The 15992-nt window shown below is 41.3% G+C and overlaps 1 protein-coding gene across 2 annotated transcripts in view; it reads left to right on the top strand.

Annotated features, from left to right (window-relative positions):
- LOC131675316 (dynein heavy chain, cytoplasmic) overlaps positions 1–15992 on the top strand; it is a 995688-nt gene that overhangs the window by 963613 nt on the left and 16083 nt on the right. For both annotated transcript variants that reach the window (XM_058954251.1, XM_058954250.1), the window contains one exon: positions 1359–1556. In XM_058954251.1, coding sequence (XP_058810234.1) covers positions 1359–1556 — 198 coding nt within the window. The remainder of the gene's footprint in view (positions 1–1358; positions 1557–15992) is intronic.

Here is a 15992-nt window from a genome sequence, read left to right as displayed (position 1 = left end):
GCTCCCTTCTACTTTTTTATTCCTTGTCACTGGCTGGCACTTGCCTATACGCAACTATTAACAAATTTTTATTTATTATAATAACTAATGTTTTCTAGCACACTAGGTTTCACTATCAAGCGCAAAATTAAAAAAAACTATGTAATATCGGTTTTTTACCTGTAATTCGGTAATTGTACATTGGCACCAATTTTTTTCTGTTGAAAGCCTTTTATTCTTATTCAATCCAAAGTTACGTCCCAAGCAAGTCAAATCCACTGGACGCTGAAATGTTGCCAAAACAGTATTTTGTGTGCGACTTTCAGTCTTTCTCATGCAAACGGCTAATTGCGCGGTTCTTCGCTCTTAGCAGTTTCGATACAGATCGACCTTCAGATAAACTGTGCATGTAGGTCGATGCCATTTCCCGCGGAGAGTGAGAGATACATATAATCTTCCGCCTAATATGCGCTTTTGGCAAAAGCAGATCGCGAGAGTGGGAGAGAGACAGTCCACCTCTTTTACGATCTTGCAAGAGTTGCTGAATAGGATAAGGAACGACTCGCGAAGCTGAATGAGCAATTAGTCCATTGGCCGGTGACAATAGTTATCACGCCAGTGGGCGGGCCATTGCTGGTCTTTTCTTCGATTGCGGAGAGGACTGGACACACACTCCGCGACTTTGAGAAAACCGTGACGAGCTACGTGAAACGTTTTACTCTCTTTTAAGATTAACAGTGTAATAGTAATAAAGAAATCGATACCATCAAAAATCAGTAAAGTTACAACTCGAACCGAAACATTCTCTCGACTTATGAAGTGTGACTGGCTTTGAACGGTGCTTTAGGTACATTCCACTATTCTCGTCGACGCCAGACTGCAGTTCATGAATACAAGTTAAAGATGATAAATGGTAACCTATCACGACAGATTTTTTCTTTCGTTAATTCTGCCTAACATCGCTCACTCTAGATCAATTTTCCCAGTAAATTTCAGAGATACTCGAGATCAGAATGGGAAAGTAAATATTTTGTAAATTCCGGACGTAACACCAATATTCCCCATATTTCCACGTAATTTTCTGCGATTATAATTTATATTAATATTTTACTAATTCATCTTGGAGTATTATTCGATAATAATATGTTTAAAGTTTCTGCTTTTTGACATTCATAGAATAAGTATATATCAGATTTAGAAACTTGATAATTTTTGCTGAAATTTCGATTATAAAGCTCTTCTAAGTATGTTAAATCGAAATATTCTTTCCATTGAAATGACAAGAATAAGTTATATGTTCTGATTTCAAATTCCCCTTCTTTGAACAAATAATATTCTTATAATAAACTTTAATATTTTGAATTTATTTTATTATTCAGGGCGAAAAGAAACAAACAAACTACCATAGAACGATGTTATCTGAATTAATAAAAGGTATTATACCAGCTGGATGGAGAAGATACACCGTACCACGAGGATGTACAGTCATTCAATGGATAACAGATTTTAGTCACAGAGTATCGCAGTTACAAGAAGTTTCCAGAGTAGTTTCTCAAAGTGGAGCTAACGAAATAAAGGTAAATTCCAACAATATTATTGTTTCTTAAATTTATAAATTTTCTTCCCTTTCATTTTCAGTATACTATATTAACATTTAAGTTGATTTATTCATATCTATCACTCAATCTTATTCAGATATTATTTTGATATTTCTATATCAATGTTGTCAAATTTCGAATGCTATTACTTTTTTTTATAAAAAATAATAGCATTAAGTCAGGACGAATGAGGTTATGGTAATGATATTCGAAGAAAATATTTTATACTTATGTAATTTGTGAATTTACCATTGAAACTAAATTAAGATGATGGGACATGAATATACAGTTTAGGGTTTGTAAATTTCATGAGTCTCGTATTTTGACTATTCGAACATAACTGCCATAGCACAACTAAACTAATTCCTAGATATTGTAATGAAAGCTCCTTGATGCTTAGACTTATAATTAGAATATAAAGTATGCATCTGTATATTACACTTTATATTATCTCATATTGAAGAAATACAGACGTGATTATCTAAATTTATTCTATTCATTCAATAAGAATAACGTTTAATTAGTCTTAGGGTATGAGACTAAGGGGGAAAGAGTAAAAACTACAGATGAGAATATTAGATCAAATGATTGCAACCATTCTGTACACTTTTTTTGTCAGTCATCTTAATTACTTCTAGCACCATATAGTCACTCACAAGACACAAGACCGTAAATAAATAAAGCCAGTCGATTAAAATGTAAACATACTCGTAGTATAGATCTTAAAATGACGATTATAGATGGTAAAATGATGATCTCATGAATATATACAAAATTTTTTATTTTTTATGATATAAGGACGTTATTTGAATTAAAAGTCATTGGCTGATCTATGGCTATAATGTAGTGTGTATTGAGAAATAGGTTCTTCTTGTCGATTCCGCTGTTACTTTCTATTTTTGCTACTATTACGATACACGTGTACGAGGTGTGATCAAAAAGTAAGGTGAATTTTTACTTTTCTCAAAAAATATTTATTTATTCATCAATTTTTATTTTATCTCCTTCAAAGTAATCCCCCTCGGATATAATGCACTTGTGCCAACGCTTTTTCCAATCCTCAAAGCATTTCAAAAAATCATTTTTTGTGATCTTGTTTAGTTCATCCTTCGATGCCGTCTTTATCTCCTCGATCGTGGCAAAACGCCGTCCTTTCATGGGCCTCTTCAGTTTTAGGAACAAGAAGAAGTCACAGGGGGCCAGATCTGGGGAATACGGTGCCTGTGGCATCGTTACTGTGTTGGTTTTAGCCAAAAATTCGCGCACAAGCAACGATGTGTGAGCAGGGGCGTTATCATGGTGCAAAAGCCAATTTTTATTTTTCCACAAATTCGGACGTTTCTGGCGGATTGCTTCGCGCAAATTGCGCATAACTTGCAGGTAATATTCCTTATTTACTGTTCTACCCTGTGGCAAGAACTCATGATGCACCACGCCCCTGCAGTCAAAGAAAACTGTAAGCAAAACCTTTACATTTGATAGAACTTGGTGTGCTTTTTTTGGTCTTGGTGATCCAGAATGCCTCCACTGGGACGATTGAGTCTTAGTCTCGACGTCATAACCGTATACCCATGTTTCGTCACCTGTTATAACCCTGTTGAGTAAATCTGGATCATCGTTGACGTCATTCAGGAGCTCTTGGGCAATGCTCATGCGACGTTTCTTTTGGTCGAAATTGAGCAATTTCGGAACAAACTTCGCTGACACACGTCTCATGTCTAAAACACTCGTCAAAATTGATTGGCACGAACCAAATGAGATGCCAATATCATCAGCAATTTCTCTAATGGTAATTCGACGATTTCCCAACACTATTTTCTTCACTTCTTCAACATTCTCATCAGTTGTTGATGTGCTGGGGCGTCCAGAACGAGGTTCGTCGTCGGTGTTTTCTCGGCCTTCTTGGAAGAGTTTATACCACTTGTAAACATTTTTTTGGCTTAAAGTAGACTCACCGAATGCCACTTTCAGCATTTCAAGTGTTTTGGTTTATTTGATTCCATTTTTCACACAAAATTTAATGCAAACTCTTTGATCCATGTTTTTAGACAGCAGCAAATCGTGGAGCACGCAAAACACTTCTAACCTTGATGCCTCTCGCAAACAAACCAAACATACTACAAAGCTGAAATTTGGAACGTATGTTCTAGACGAGTGTACCAACATAACCAAATAAAAAAGTCGAAGATCGAACGGACGTAGCCCGCTAAATTTCAAAATTCACCTTACTTTTTGATCACACCGCGTATTTTGTTGCCGGGCTAACGAGAAGAAATCTTCCATAAAATCCTCATAGGGAGTGTTTCCTATAGAAAATATGGCAATTCCAATACACTAAACCTACTCATCCCCTGCCCTTCTTTAATTTACCCTTTGGACTTCTAGCACCCACCGGTACTCGTTTTCTTTATTAGTTCGGTAGGATCTATTCTTATTAGGCTGCATTTACTTAATCTAACCTCTCTTCGTTTCTTCCTTTCTTTTTTTTTCCTTCTTTTTTTCTTTGGTCCCAAAGATGGCTGCTTCTCTGATTAAGTTGACAATCAGGTCCCATCTTTCTTACATCGCTACAAGATTTTTTTTTGGTAACCTAGTCATTATAGTTCTACTGTCAGATTTATTCTCCCGCATTCGTATGCGGAGCACTCAAATAGTGTATGCTTCACATCATCCTTCTCTTTGCCGCGAAAGCGGCAATTGCAATTAGGTCTCTGCTCACTCTTGACTAGGTATATAGTTTATTTAAATCATAATATGTAATATTACCGTTTGGTAATTACAATATTAACAATACATAATAGATAAAGATCTTCAGAATTATCCCCTTAATATATCCCACCGATAAATTCATAACTAACCTGCCACTTTTGGTCACTATCACTAGTTTCCTGTCCTTCAGTTAGCTGTCTCAAATCTTTGACAGGTAATAGCGCATCCTTTTCTCTTTATCAAGGGATTGATAGATGCGCTCCCAACTAATAGAATTAAATACATTTTTAACGTCCAATGGTATAATAGTACAATATCCTTCTCAGTCAAGCAAAGCCCAAAGCGTGCTTCCATGATTCGTTGTTGCACTATCTGTAATTTGTTGTGAGTTAAAAGACCCTGACGAAAGGTATACTAATTTAGAAAGATTATCTCATTCTCTTCTCCTTAGATCAACTGCTCCATCCTGTTCAGGATTAATTGTTCGAATAGCTTTTTCATCGATTCTATACGATGTGGTCTATACAATGAGAGACAATCCACAGAGCCTGCTTCTTCCTTGAGTATCAGTACCAGCTTTGTCTTTTTCACTTAGTTAGAAAGATGCCTTTCCCTAGGCATCTATTGAAAACGCTTACAATTAGTTGTATCTGGAGATTCTTTAGTGTTATCAGTCCTAAAATCTTATTAAGAATGCCGTCCAGTCATGAACTTTTCTTGGAACTCACTCGCTGCGGTGTAAAGAGTTCTTTTGATCAGTCATTTTCTTTGCTTGGAAAGCTAGTCTAGAGTTTCTCTGTTGGAAATATGCTTCTACGATTTTCCGGAAGATTTAGCACGTTCACGTCTTGTGCCTTGCGCAATTTGTCCATCACTATCTTGTAAGATAAGTCCTATGGGAACTGAATAATTCAACGAGATCTTTCCTGCTTTTGTTCTTGCTTGACTAATCGTAGGTTTCTTCTGACTAGTTAGTAAGCTCTTTAACCTCTACCGCATTAAGTCGATTTGCTTTTCTCGCTCACTGCTTGAGGCGATACTTATTGCATTCTTTTCTTAATTCAGCTAGCTCTTCATTTCTATGATATCTTACTGACCTGTATAACATCAACACAGTGCACGTTTCTGTTACAATATGCTTAAGGATCTCTACTGCCTCTTCTGCTATCCGTCCCTTTCAGTCAACTGCTCTACTAATTCTTTACAGGAAAGTTTTTCGGTCTTTTTTTGGAAGGTACCAACTGCTTCTTATCTGCTATTTTTTTCTTGTGTGTTGTTTCCCTATAATGTTTACCAAGATGTATCGATGATCATTAAACGACTCCTTTTTTAACACTTTCCACAGTGAGATGGTACACTTCCGGTATATTCACAGTCATTTATTCTAGAAAATTACCTCTGTAATCTTGAGGCCCTCTTGTCCACGATCTAGCTCTGGAATTAAATCAGCTACCACTATGATTGATCCCTTTGTGTGTGTGTTCATGCCGCGTGTGAATGCCGCGCATTTTACGTATTTTTCAGCAAATTTTACAAGACTTGGTGAGCGGAGAACGTCAAAGAAGGACAAAGATTGATTTTATCTGCGAAGTTATATGGATCAACATCAACATGTCACCGTCGTCACAAATGTCCTGACAACTACCAGCTGCAAGCAACCATACCTTCCCAGCTGAATGTCTCGTTCCATTTCATGTAACATTGAGCTATAAACGTCACCGCTTCTGTAGTTCAGCCATAGAATTTTAACTGATCGAAAGAGCCTCATAGTTGGTTAACTACCGCTGAAGGTATTATCCGAGATCTCAACCTTTCTCACGGCTGTGTAAGCTGGATAGCCTATGTTATGGTCGTCCATTACGCCCAGCCTCGATGTGCCGTCTCTCCTCTGGATAAATTACGATGGGTAGATAGCCTATGCCATGGTCCATCTTTGCAATTTTGAGTGACCCCTTACCGATTCTACCCTTCATTTCACGTCCTCAATCGCACCTAAATGATGGCTGTATATGCTATGTACGAGGGTGGATTGATAAGTTTCTGGCCTGACCAAGAAAAACAATGTTTTTAAGAATTTTTTTTTTATTTCTCAACATAATCTCCTCCAAGGCTGATACATTTATCATAGCGGTGTTCTAGTCTAGTAATGCCATCTCTATAGACTGATTCGTCAAGCTCCTCAAAATACCCATTTATAGCTTCGATTACTTTTTTATTGTCAGCAAATCTCTTACCGCCAAGCCATTTTTTAAGGTTAGGAAACAGATAATAGTCACTCGGGGCTATGTCTGGAGAGTAGGGAGGGTGCGGCATCAATTCAAACTTCAGATCGTTGATTTTAGCCATCGCAACGATTGACTTGTGCGCTGGTGCGTTATCGTGATGAAACAAGGTTCTTTTCTTCGCCAGATGAGGTCGTTTAATTTTCACCTCGTGGCTCAAACGTTGCAATAAATCTGCGTAGTATTGATCAGTGATAGTTTTACCCTTTTCAAGGTAATCAATGTATATAATACCTCCTACATCCCAAAAAACAGTAGCCATAACCTTGTTCGCCGAAAAATTGTTTTTGCCTTCTTTGGAGTTGGTTCCCCTAGTCCAATCCACTGTTTAGACTATTCTTTGGTTTCAGGAGTGTAGTGGTGGACACAAGTTTCGTCAACGGTTACGAATCGACGCAAAAATTCGCTTGGATACAACGCCAAATTGGCGGTAGAAATGTTTTTTCGAATCAATTTTTTGTCGACTATTAGGAAACACGGCACCCATCTTGCACAGAGCTTTTCCATATGCAAATGTGGGTGCAAAATATTTTGCACACGTTCATGACATCTTACAGGTCTCAGCTATCTCACGCACTTTTAATCTGCGGTCTTCCAGCACTATTTGATGGATTTTTTCGATCATATCTGAAGTTGTGACCCCAACAGGGCGTCCTGAACGTGGCTCATCAGAGGTGCTCACATGACCCTTTTTAAACTGGGAAACCCACTGTTTAATGGGTGAATATGATGAGGAGGATGTCCCCAGTGTTGAGTCCATCTCTTCTTTGATTTCCTTCAGCTTTAACCCCTTCAAATAGAAGTATTTGATCACAGCACGATTTTTCAGCTCTTCCATTTTTAAGAAAAACACAGAGGCGTCTTGTTCAGTGTGCTCTCAAACCTAAACTAACATGGTGATCGGGGTGAAACTATAGCTACAAGCTATCTAAGGATGGTACTATAGAACGCCACCTCAAGGTAGGCCAAGTGGCGCCATCTCTTGGTCAGGCCGGAAACTTATCAATCCACCCTCGTAAATTAAGTAGTCAATGCTATGGTCATGCGTTCTAATTGAAGTTCTACCCTCAAAAGAGAAGGCCTATAGGATGGATTATCCAAATAATTAGTAACATAGCGTTGTATTCATTACGACTTACTGTAGCCTGGTCTAAAATAGTTGTAGAACAATCCGCGGGAGATCATTTTGAAGGATAAAGTAATAATTTTCATATGTCGTCGGTTATTTTCGATTGAAGATTGAATTTTTGAAATTATTTATTTTTTTTTTAATTTTTACCGCGAAAAATCGGTTATAATTTTTGAACGACGCAGCAGATTTTAAAAAACTTAAATGTAAATTTGCATATTTGTATCCTCTTTAAAATCAGCCAAACAGGATCCATTTTTTACTTATAAAAAATTTATTACTCGATAAAAATTATAATGGTTATTATAAAAAAATTCTTTTTTTTCATCTTGGATCATCTCCAATTATGCTGTAAAAAACTCTAAAGCAAATATTATTAAAATGCTATTTTTGAACAAAAAAATTTCTTTTTTATTTTTATTATGGGTATCATTATTGAATTATTTTTAATCAATCGTAATAAAATTTACTAAATTAAACTTGAATAATATTTTGCTTTAATAGACTTATATTCATAAAAATATTATTATGAATATTACTATAAATTATTATGAAAATCTGAGGCAAACTCGTGGAAAGTGCGCCACCCATCAAAGTTATTCGCCAGTCAGAGGATCACATCCAGTGTTGGGTGTACCTTGAGGTATGGAAGGCTGTATATCCGTACAAAGCACTACAGTTTCTCCAAGAAGCGCTCTGCTTCCGGCCCAATGGATCCATTAAACTTGATATTCCAGGCTCACAAAGTTGTCACTGTATCGGCAAGCCTGTCCTTCAATCGACCGCGCGTCTCTTTTCGGCGTATTATCCGAAGGATCGCTTCTGTGTTTCTGCACTGGTGGTGGTAACGTTGGTGGCATACTCTCTCGTCTTTACTCGTGCCGACACCATTAAACCCGTGTCCAAAAACCAAACGAAAACCATCAAACATAAAAACAGCAAATAAATAAGTATAAAAGCAGCAAATAGATGATTATAAGAGCCAAGAGACGAATCAGCTAAGTCGTGATTCACCGTTACAAGAATGATAATATTGTTTTTCGAAGTTTTTCTGATAATCAATTCTGTTTTTCTTGTTTATCTTGATCTTAATGTACTATAGATTGAATCATTTGCCTGCGAGTTATCTTTGTTTCTTCCCTTTCTTTTGAAGCAGCTATTCTACAAACAAGAATCCGTTGTCTACCCTGGGAAAACAAGTAAGTGTAGAGCATCGATAAAGTTTGACGAGGCATTGCTCCGTAATACTCCAAAAATTAAACAAATAATTTCCATTAGTGTCTGATGCCCTAATATAAGTTTAATTGCCGCTACGTGCGATGTTTAAGTTCCCGAATACAACATTCTACGATATATTAATATATATTATATTGATACATATTTACATTATGCTTATAAATAAAATAATAATAATTAGAGATTTGTACAAAAAATAATCTACATTAACAGTCAGCGTTCAATCCTTTTGAAGAGTAAATGCGTTTGCATTACTCTCTACTCAAAAAGCTAAACTCTAAGCCCGTTAAGTAAAATGATTTGAATTTATCCTTTAACAAAATAAAAATAAAGTTACCCTTAAAATGGCCACCCAGATATAGGACACAATGTTTATTCCTACACAAAACAATGCAAAAAAGTGGAAAACTCTGAGCAGTAAAAAATAGCAAATTAGTCCAGAAGATCAAATATAAAATAAGGACTATCAGGCCTAATTCTAAGGTTACTTACTTGAATCCACTAAAAAGTACGAGGTTCTTCAGTATAATCAAAATAAGAAAATACATAAAATGAACAATGAAGTAATATATCAAAAAATAAATTTACAATTTTTGTTTATGTTACGATATGACTGTAATAGATGCACGTAATTAAATGAACCTAGTTTGTGACGAGAGCAAGCAGTACGCTTGCTCCTCGTCTGCCCTCCTTCTCTCTCTCCCTCTTATCGCTCGGCATGGCGACGTGGTCAGCGTTCGGCGCATATATTTATTGCGCCTAACCACTGGCCTTTATGTTTTTCCAGCCGCCGAAGATTGCCGAGCAAGGTTGAGAGCGCCCGAAGAAGCAAGAGCGCAGCGACTATGAGACAGAGAGAGACAGAGAGAGAGAGAGAGAGAAAGTTAGCGAGCATGCTAGAGTGCACGTCTATGCACGCACTATGCAGGTTTGGGCCGGCGTGTGACGCGCGACCAATTAGCGCTTTTGTCGCACGCCGCCTAATGAGTGGGCTTGGTGGGAGAGCCCGGCGAGAGCGCGAACTCTGACCATGCATCAAGTCGCGTGATCTAGTTCCCGGAAGAAAGCTAAGGAGAGAAGTTGGAAGTAGCAGCGCAAAGAGAGAAAAAGAAGTACACGTGCAGCAGTGACCAGACCAGGGCGAGACGAGGCAACGTGTGGCAACAACACCTGCAGCAGGACATTCAGTGTCGCCCTCGCCACCAAGCACGGCATGACTTCCAGTGGGTTCACCACGGGCTACGCCGAGGAAGACGTCCAGCCAGCGGCCAGGTCAACTCCCCATTGCCGGCTCATCGCCAAGGACAAAGGTCAGGTTATCTCTCTCTCCCGGTATTTCTCTCTCTCATGGTGATGCGCGGCCGCGTAGGAACGATAGGTAGCCAGGCGATCACTTGCCGGCTACGCTCATCGTAATGCGGTAGAGAGGTTTCGACGTATTCTTTCCTTTGTATGGAGGCAAATGGTCAAGGCGATTTAGTCGCCGGGCCATTCATACTCCCGCGTTAGTTTAAGTTGTTCTGTACATGTGCGCGTCATGCAAACTTTATTATAACCGATTTTGTATTTGTTTGTCTGAATAGATTTAAGTTGTATGTTCTAATTAAGGAAAATTATTTATTCGTTCAACCTATCCTCTCGTTCCTCGATTGTTAAAGAGCGAAAGAGCCTCTCTTACTCTCCCCTTAATAAATTGGTGACGTCAGTACCGAATAAGGCGCTGCCCTCGTTACAAGTTGTTTAGATTTCATATTTTTATTTAAAACGAATTTGTTAAAACTGGACTCAGAAACAGGGCGCGTAGGTTTCAGTCAGAAGATTCTTTAATACAGCATGAGTCAATGTGTAGTAAGAAAGAAGACGCTCCTTATATTTTGACAATTTATAATGTAAAATATATACGTCCGTTAGACGATCTGCTCAACGTAATAACTGAAGACAATTATACTCTCAAAGTACTAGGGTAAAATAAAAGAAAAATATAATCAACAAGGTTAGAAAAATATTTACCGATAGTTAGTGCACTAAAGGAAAAAAATACGCTTTTTTATTACTATTCTGAAGTAGATAAGTATTTTAAAGTAATTTTAAGAATGTAACTCTCAGATAACATAAATGATTTGAAAACTACTATAGATGAACACGGACACTTGGTAAAAAAACATCCGGAATATTCTGTATTATATGACAAGGATACTGCTTCCCCATATACCATAGAATTCGAATACGATTACAAAAGCCAAGATATATAAAGTGAACAGATTATTAAATACTGTAAATTAAATTTGAACCACTTCATGTTAAAAGAGAATGTCATAACTGACAAGAATATGGGAATACAAAATATACTAAAATACAAGTGCTGTTTAAGTAAAGTATAAATAAGAAAAACACACAACTCAAGACTATCTGATCAAAGAAAAAATTAAAGAATAGCGAATTGTTTGAGAACTATATACGTAGTAACATTTTTAATGATGTCCAATTTGTAAACAGTTAGAATAAAAATTATTTTTCAGAATAATCCATTTACGTTTAAAATCATAGATTTTTTACCTATTTTTAACCCTTTTTGCCAAAGCGAAAAATGGTACTGTTTATGAGTTTCATTCATCAAAAACATTAAATATCTTTTTTTTTTTTCAAATGAATAAAACATATTTGTTCATTTAAAACTGTCGACAAAAGTCTAAAAAAGAGCTGTAGTTTATGAAAAAAAATTTTTGTCTTGCTCCATCGGTTTACTTTTATTAAAAAGGCAAAAAATTACGAAAATGTGGGAAATATGTGTTCCTTCGCGTCATTTCTATGATAATTAGATAATAAACGGAACTTTATTGATGAAACTATCAATAATTGCTTGACAAAACATGCATAGATCTTTTCCAGTATATTAATGACCTTATTATATATAATGGCTAACTCAATATAGTGTTTGGAGATCTTAAGAAATACCGAGATTTTTCAGAAGTATTATTGATGAAAATTTAGAAAATTAAATTTAAATTTTCTAAGTTTTTTGGCACATTATATTAAAATTGATGACAAAATTAGAAATTTTAAGCCGGTGGATCCAATATATCAGATTGAATAATGAAAATTTAATTATATTCTATGAAAAAAACATTTTTTATGTTAAAATTATTTTAAATTTAAATTAATTTAAATTAAATAAATTAATTTAATTATTTTAAAAAAATATTTTTTATGTTAAAAAAAATAATTTGATTGAGAACATTGATTCTCCAGAAAAAATTCGTGAAGCTTCGAATTTGATTTTCACAAACATTTTCAACAATCGATACGTTGGCATTATGTGATATCATTTGAAGTTTGCTTTATCTTCAGTACTAAAAACGTTACTTTACTATAAAAGACATGAAATAGATTTTATTATATAGAATGTAACAGGCTGCCGTTTAGTCTAAAATATCTCTTAAACGTACCTATATAACGACTAAACGACGCCTAGTTATCTATGTGCTCAAAGCACATCAACCTACCTTGTCTCGGAGTGCGCCTGCGCAGAGTCTCTTCACTATTCCGAGTTGGGTTCCCCCAACTCGCCGCTTGGCGGCGCTGTCGCCCTTGCTTAGTGGCGCTGGCGCGACCGCTGTTGGAAACTCCGTTGACGATTCCCGCCTACCGGTATCCGCGTGATCCGTGCTACGCTACCGGCGAATTCGAATCGAATGTAAACAAATATAGACGCGACCTCCGGACAAAGGAAAGACACAATAACGACTACTTGATTTAAAGATGACGATTAACTGATTTATTCAACAAAATCAAATACACGGGGGATCTGCCGAGAGTCTTGCGCACGCTTGCCCGAATGACAATACACGCCGTATGAGAGAGAGAGAGAGAAAACCGCGATCACCGCGAACTAACCGCTCGCACGCAACAATTAATTTCCTCGCGCACGCTGCGCGGGATCGCACGCTATTAACAATAATAGAAAGGGGAAGGTGCACCTACCGCGAGAACGATGAGGATACGGTGGCCAACCGTACCCGAACAACAAACTGCTGAAACGCCGCTTCGCTGCTCGCCGCACCGCCGCGATTACTGTTGCTGCTGTTGTTGTTGCTGCTGTCGCTGCTACCGCTGTTGCTGCTATTGCTGCTGCTGCTATTACTGCTGCTACTATTGCTGCTGCTGCTATTACTGCTGCTACTATTGCTGGTGCTGCTGCACCCAGCACACCGCACCAAAGTTCGCACTGTTCGCCTTAGCACCACCACACGAAAACTTAGAACGGCTCGGGAACAGGTTAGCTGCACGATACAGGCGGACTGAGTGACACAGTCATACTGCCTGTTCAACGCTCCCCTCCCGGTCATTGCCCCTACGCGTTCTCTCTCTCTCGCGAACCGATCGCGGCTTCTCTCGTTTAGCCGCTCATTAACCTCGCGCGAGTCGAAGGATTTTCGGTAATCGTTGCAGCCCCCTCCTAGCTTCGGACTACCGGACCGAACTACTTCACCGACTCGCGACCCTAACGACAGGATTGGGAAAGGGAAAAAACTAACACAATCCATCCTCATTTACATAATGCTTTATTTGCCCATCCCGGGCCACCACTCCCCAACATCACCTACCGGAGCCTCCTGGCGCCTTATGCCTGGGATAGCGCCAGTGCTCCGACTTGTTGGGGCACTTGGATGTTGTGGTTATCCCGGGATGGTCGCATATGTAGCAGCCCTTCTTCGGCCGCCCACTGGGGCCAGGCTCCGCTCCATGGCCCTGGCTCCCTGCTGGTGGATGGGGCGGTGGGGCTGCTGCTACCAGGGCGGCGATAAACGTAACGCCGCCCACCGTGGCGGATGTGCGCCCCCCTTGGGTGCGCACCACCACAGTAGGGTCGGAAACCGACCCGTCCACGCGGACCGTGAACTCCTGTCCGGCGCCGGGGGCCCCCGAGACTCTCTTGACCTGAGTCTGCGTCGGGGGCCTGGCCGGAGTCCTGGCCGCGGCCCTATCAGCTGATGCCGTCGGTGGTAACACCGCCGGCGGGCCCGCGGTCGCTGGGGACTCCGGTCCCCGGTCTACGCGCAGCAGGGTCTCGCCATATGCCCTCTGCCGCCGGACCACAGGAGCCCACTCCCCCAGCATCTCTTGGGCGCCGCGGAAGTCGAGGAACTCCCCCAGGTGTGCGTGCACCCGGCGCTGAAGTTCCCCGACGAATTCCCAAGCGTTTTCTAATTCCTGGAGGCCCAACCTCACGTGCCTCCAGGATTTTTCAAGCCTAACCTGCTGGGGGACCCGGGGGTGGTTGCAGACCCACTGCCCCTGGCCACAGGCCTCTTTCGGCCTGGGGCACTGTGTTGAGCCGTCAGCCGTCGTCGGCTGGTTCGGCTCTGGGGTCTGCACCCCCTGGTCCGTCGTGGACTTAGACCGACGGCCCTCTTCGGACGGGCCGTCGGTCTGGGTGGACGCTTCCCGGGTCTCAGGCCTCCTGGTCTGAGCCCGCATACCTTCCCGGAGGAAGTCGTCCACCCGCTGGTGCGAGCGGCCCTCTCTGGCGGCCACCTCGACCTGGGCCCGGACAAATCTTCTGATATCGCCGATGAGCCGATCGGCGTCCGGACCCATCCTTAGGTCGAGTAACATCTGAGTGGCCGTCTCGAAGGCCTCTTCGCTCACTACCAGCTTCCTCTTCATCTGTAAAAGAAGAAGAGGGGAGTTAAGGGATGTCTCAGGTTTAGCCCTTAACCTAACCGTCGCTGCGTCACGCTCGACGCTATTGTTTACGAGGACGTCCCGGTCCCCTGCGATTTCCTCGCAAATGCGGCCCATTTGCGGGGGTAGCTGGCAGGACCACCTTCCGCACGTGCTGAGTGGTTCTACGGGGCCTGCCTCTTCCCCTTGCCGCATTGCCATTCAGGTCATCACCACCTGGTTCCTGAGATTCGCACGCAGGGTTCTTGCGCGGCCTACCACGGCCTCGCTTAGCCGCCGCCTCGGTCAGTATCTTTGGAGCCATCACGGATTCCTCACACTCGTTCGCGGGGGCTGCATTCGCGACGCGCTCGCATATCGGATCCTCGCTGGATTCCTCAACCTTCGCTGGCGGGTCGCCTACGCCCTCCTCTTCCTCCAACGGTGTTGAGTCCCCTCTTCCTGGCTCCTCGTCGTCCTGATCCGAGAATGGGCCGAAATAGGGCTTGAGATCCTTGGCGTGGATCAGCTCGGGCAACTCTTCCTGCTGGTTACCGAGGCGGTAGGTATTAGTCCCACATACCTCCTGAATTACATATGGACCAGCATACTTCGGCGCCAACTTCGCCGAAACGCCCTGAGCAGCGGAAGACAAGATGCGGTTCCGCTTCCACACCCAGTCCCCAACCCTAAAATCGGCCTGACATCTCCTCCGATTGTAGTAGACCGCCTGACGGTCCGCCTCCTCCCTGGACTTAGAGCCAGCGCGTTCCCATAAATTGGGTAACTAGCGCATGTGCTCGCCCCATTCGGTCAGTTCTTGGCCCTCGGAAGCTTCCCGAGCCAACTGATCCTGGACTCTCCTAAAAGTCGAGGGGGGAGTGGGCTGTCTACCGAAGACCAGCATAGCCGGGCTATAACCTGTCGCGCTATGAGTTGCCGAGTTCAACGCGAACTTGAACTCTGGCAGGTGCTCATCCCAGCTCTTATGGTCCCGCTCCACATGCGACATGAGCATGGCCTTGAGGGTTTTGTTCACTCGCTCTGTGGGGTTTGCTTGTGGGTGGTAAACTGGAGTAAGAGCGCGCCGGATGCCGTTCCTCGATAAGTAGGCATCGACCTCCTGATTTTTAAATTCGGTCCCATTGTCCGACAGGAATATCTCGGGCGCTCCGAACCTGGTTACCACCCTTTCGTGTAATTTCCGTACTATGGTCCTTCCATTGGCCTTACGTACGGGTACACACTCTACCCACCGAGTGATCAGGTCTAAGAAGACCAAAATATACTCGAACCCTCTCGAGCTCTTGGGGAAAGGGCCAGTAATGTCACTGGCCACCACCTGCCAGGGTCGCGAGACCTCTCGACGACCCATCAGCCCGCAAGGCGGCCTTT

Source organism: Phymastichus coffea, unplaced genomic scaffold, assembly GCF_024137745.1.
Source record: "Phymastichus coffea isolate CEN01 unplaced genomic scaffold, Cenicafe_Pcof_1.1 PCOF00018, whole genome shotgun sequence".
Classification (NCBI taxonomy): domain Eukaryota; kingdom Metazoa; phylum Arthropoda; class Insecta; order Hymenoptera; family Eulophidae; genus Phymastichus; species Phymastichus coffea.
The sequence above is the reverse complement of the archived record's forward strand: the minus strand, read 5'-3'. Positions and strand labels throughout refer to the sequence as shown.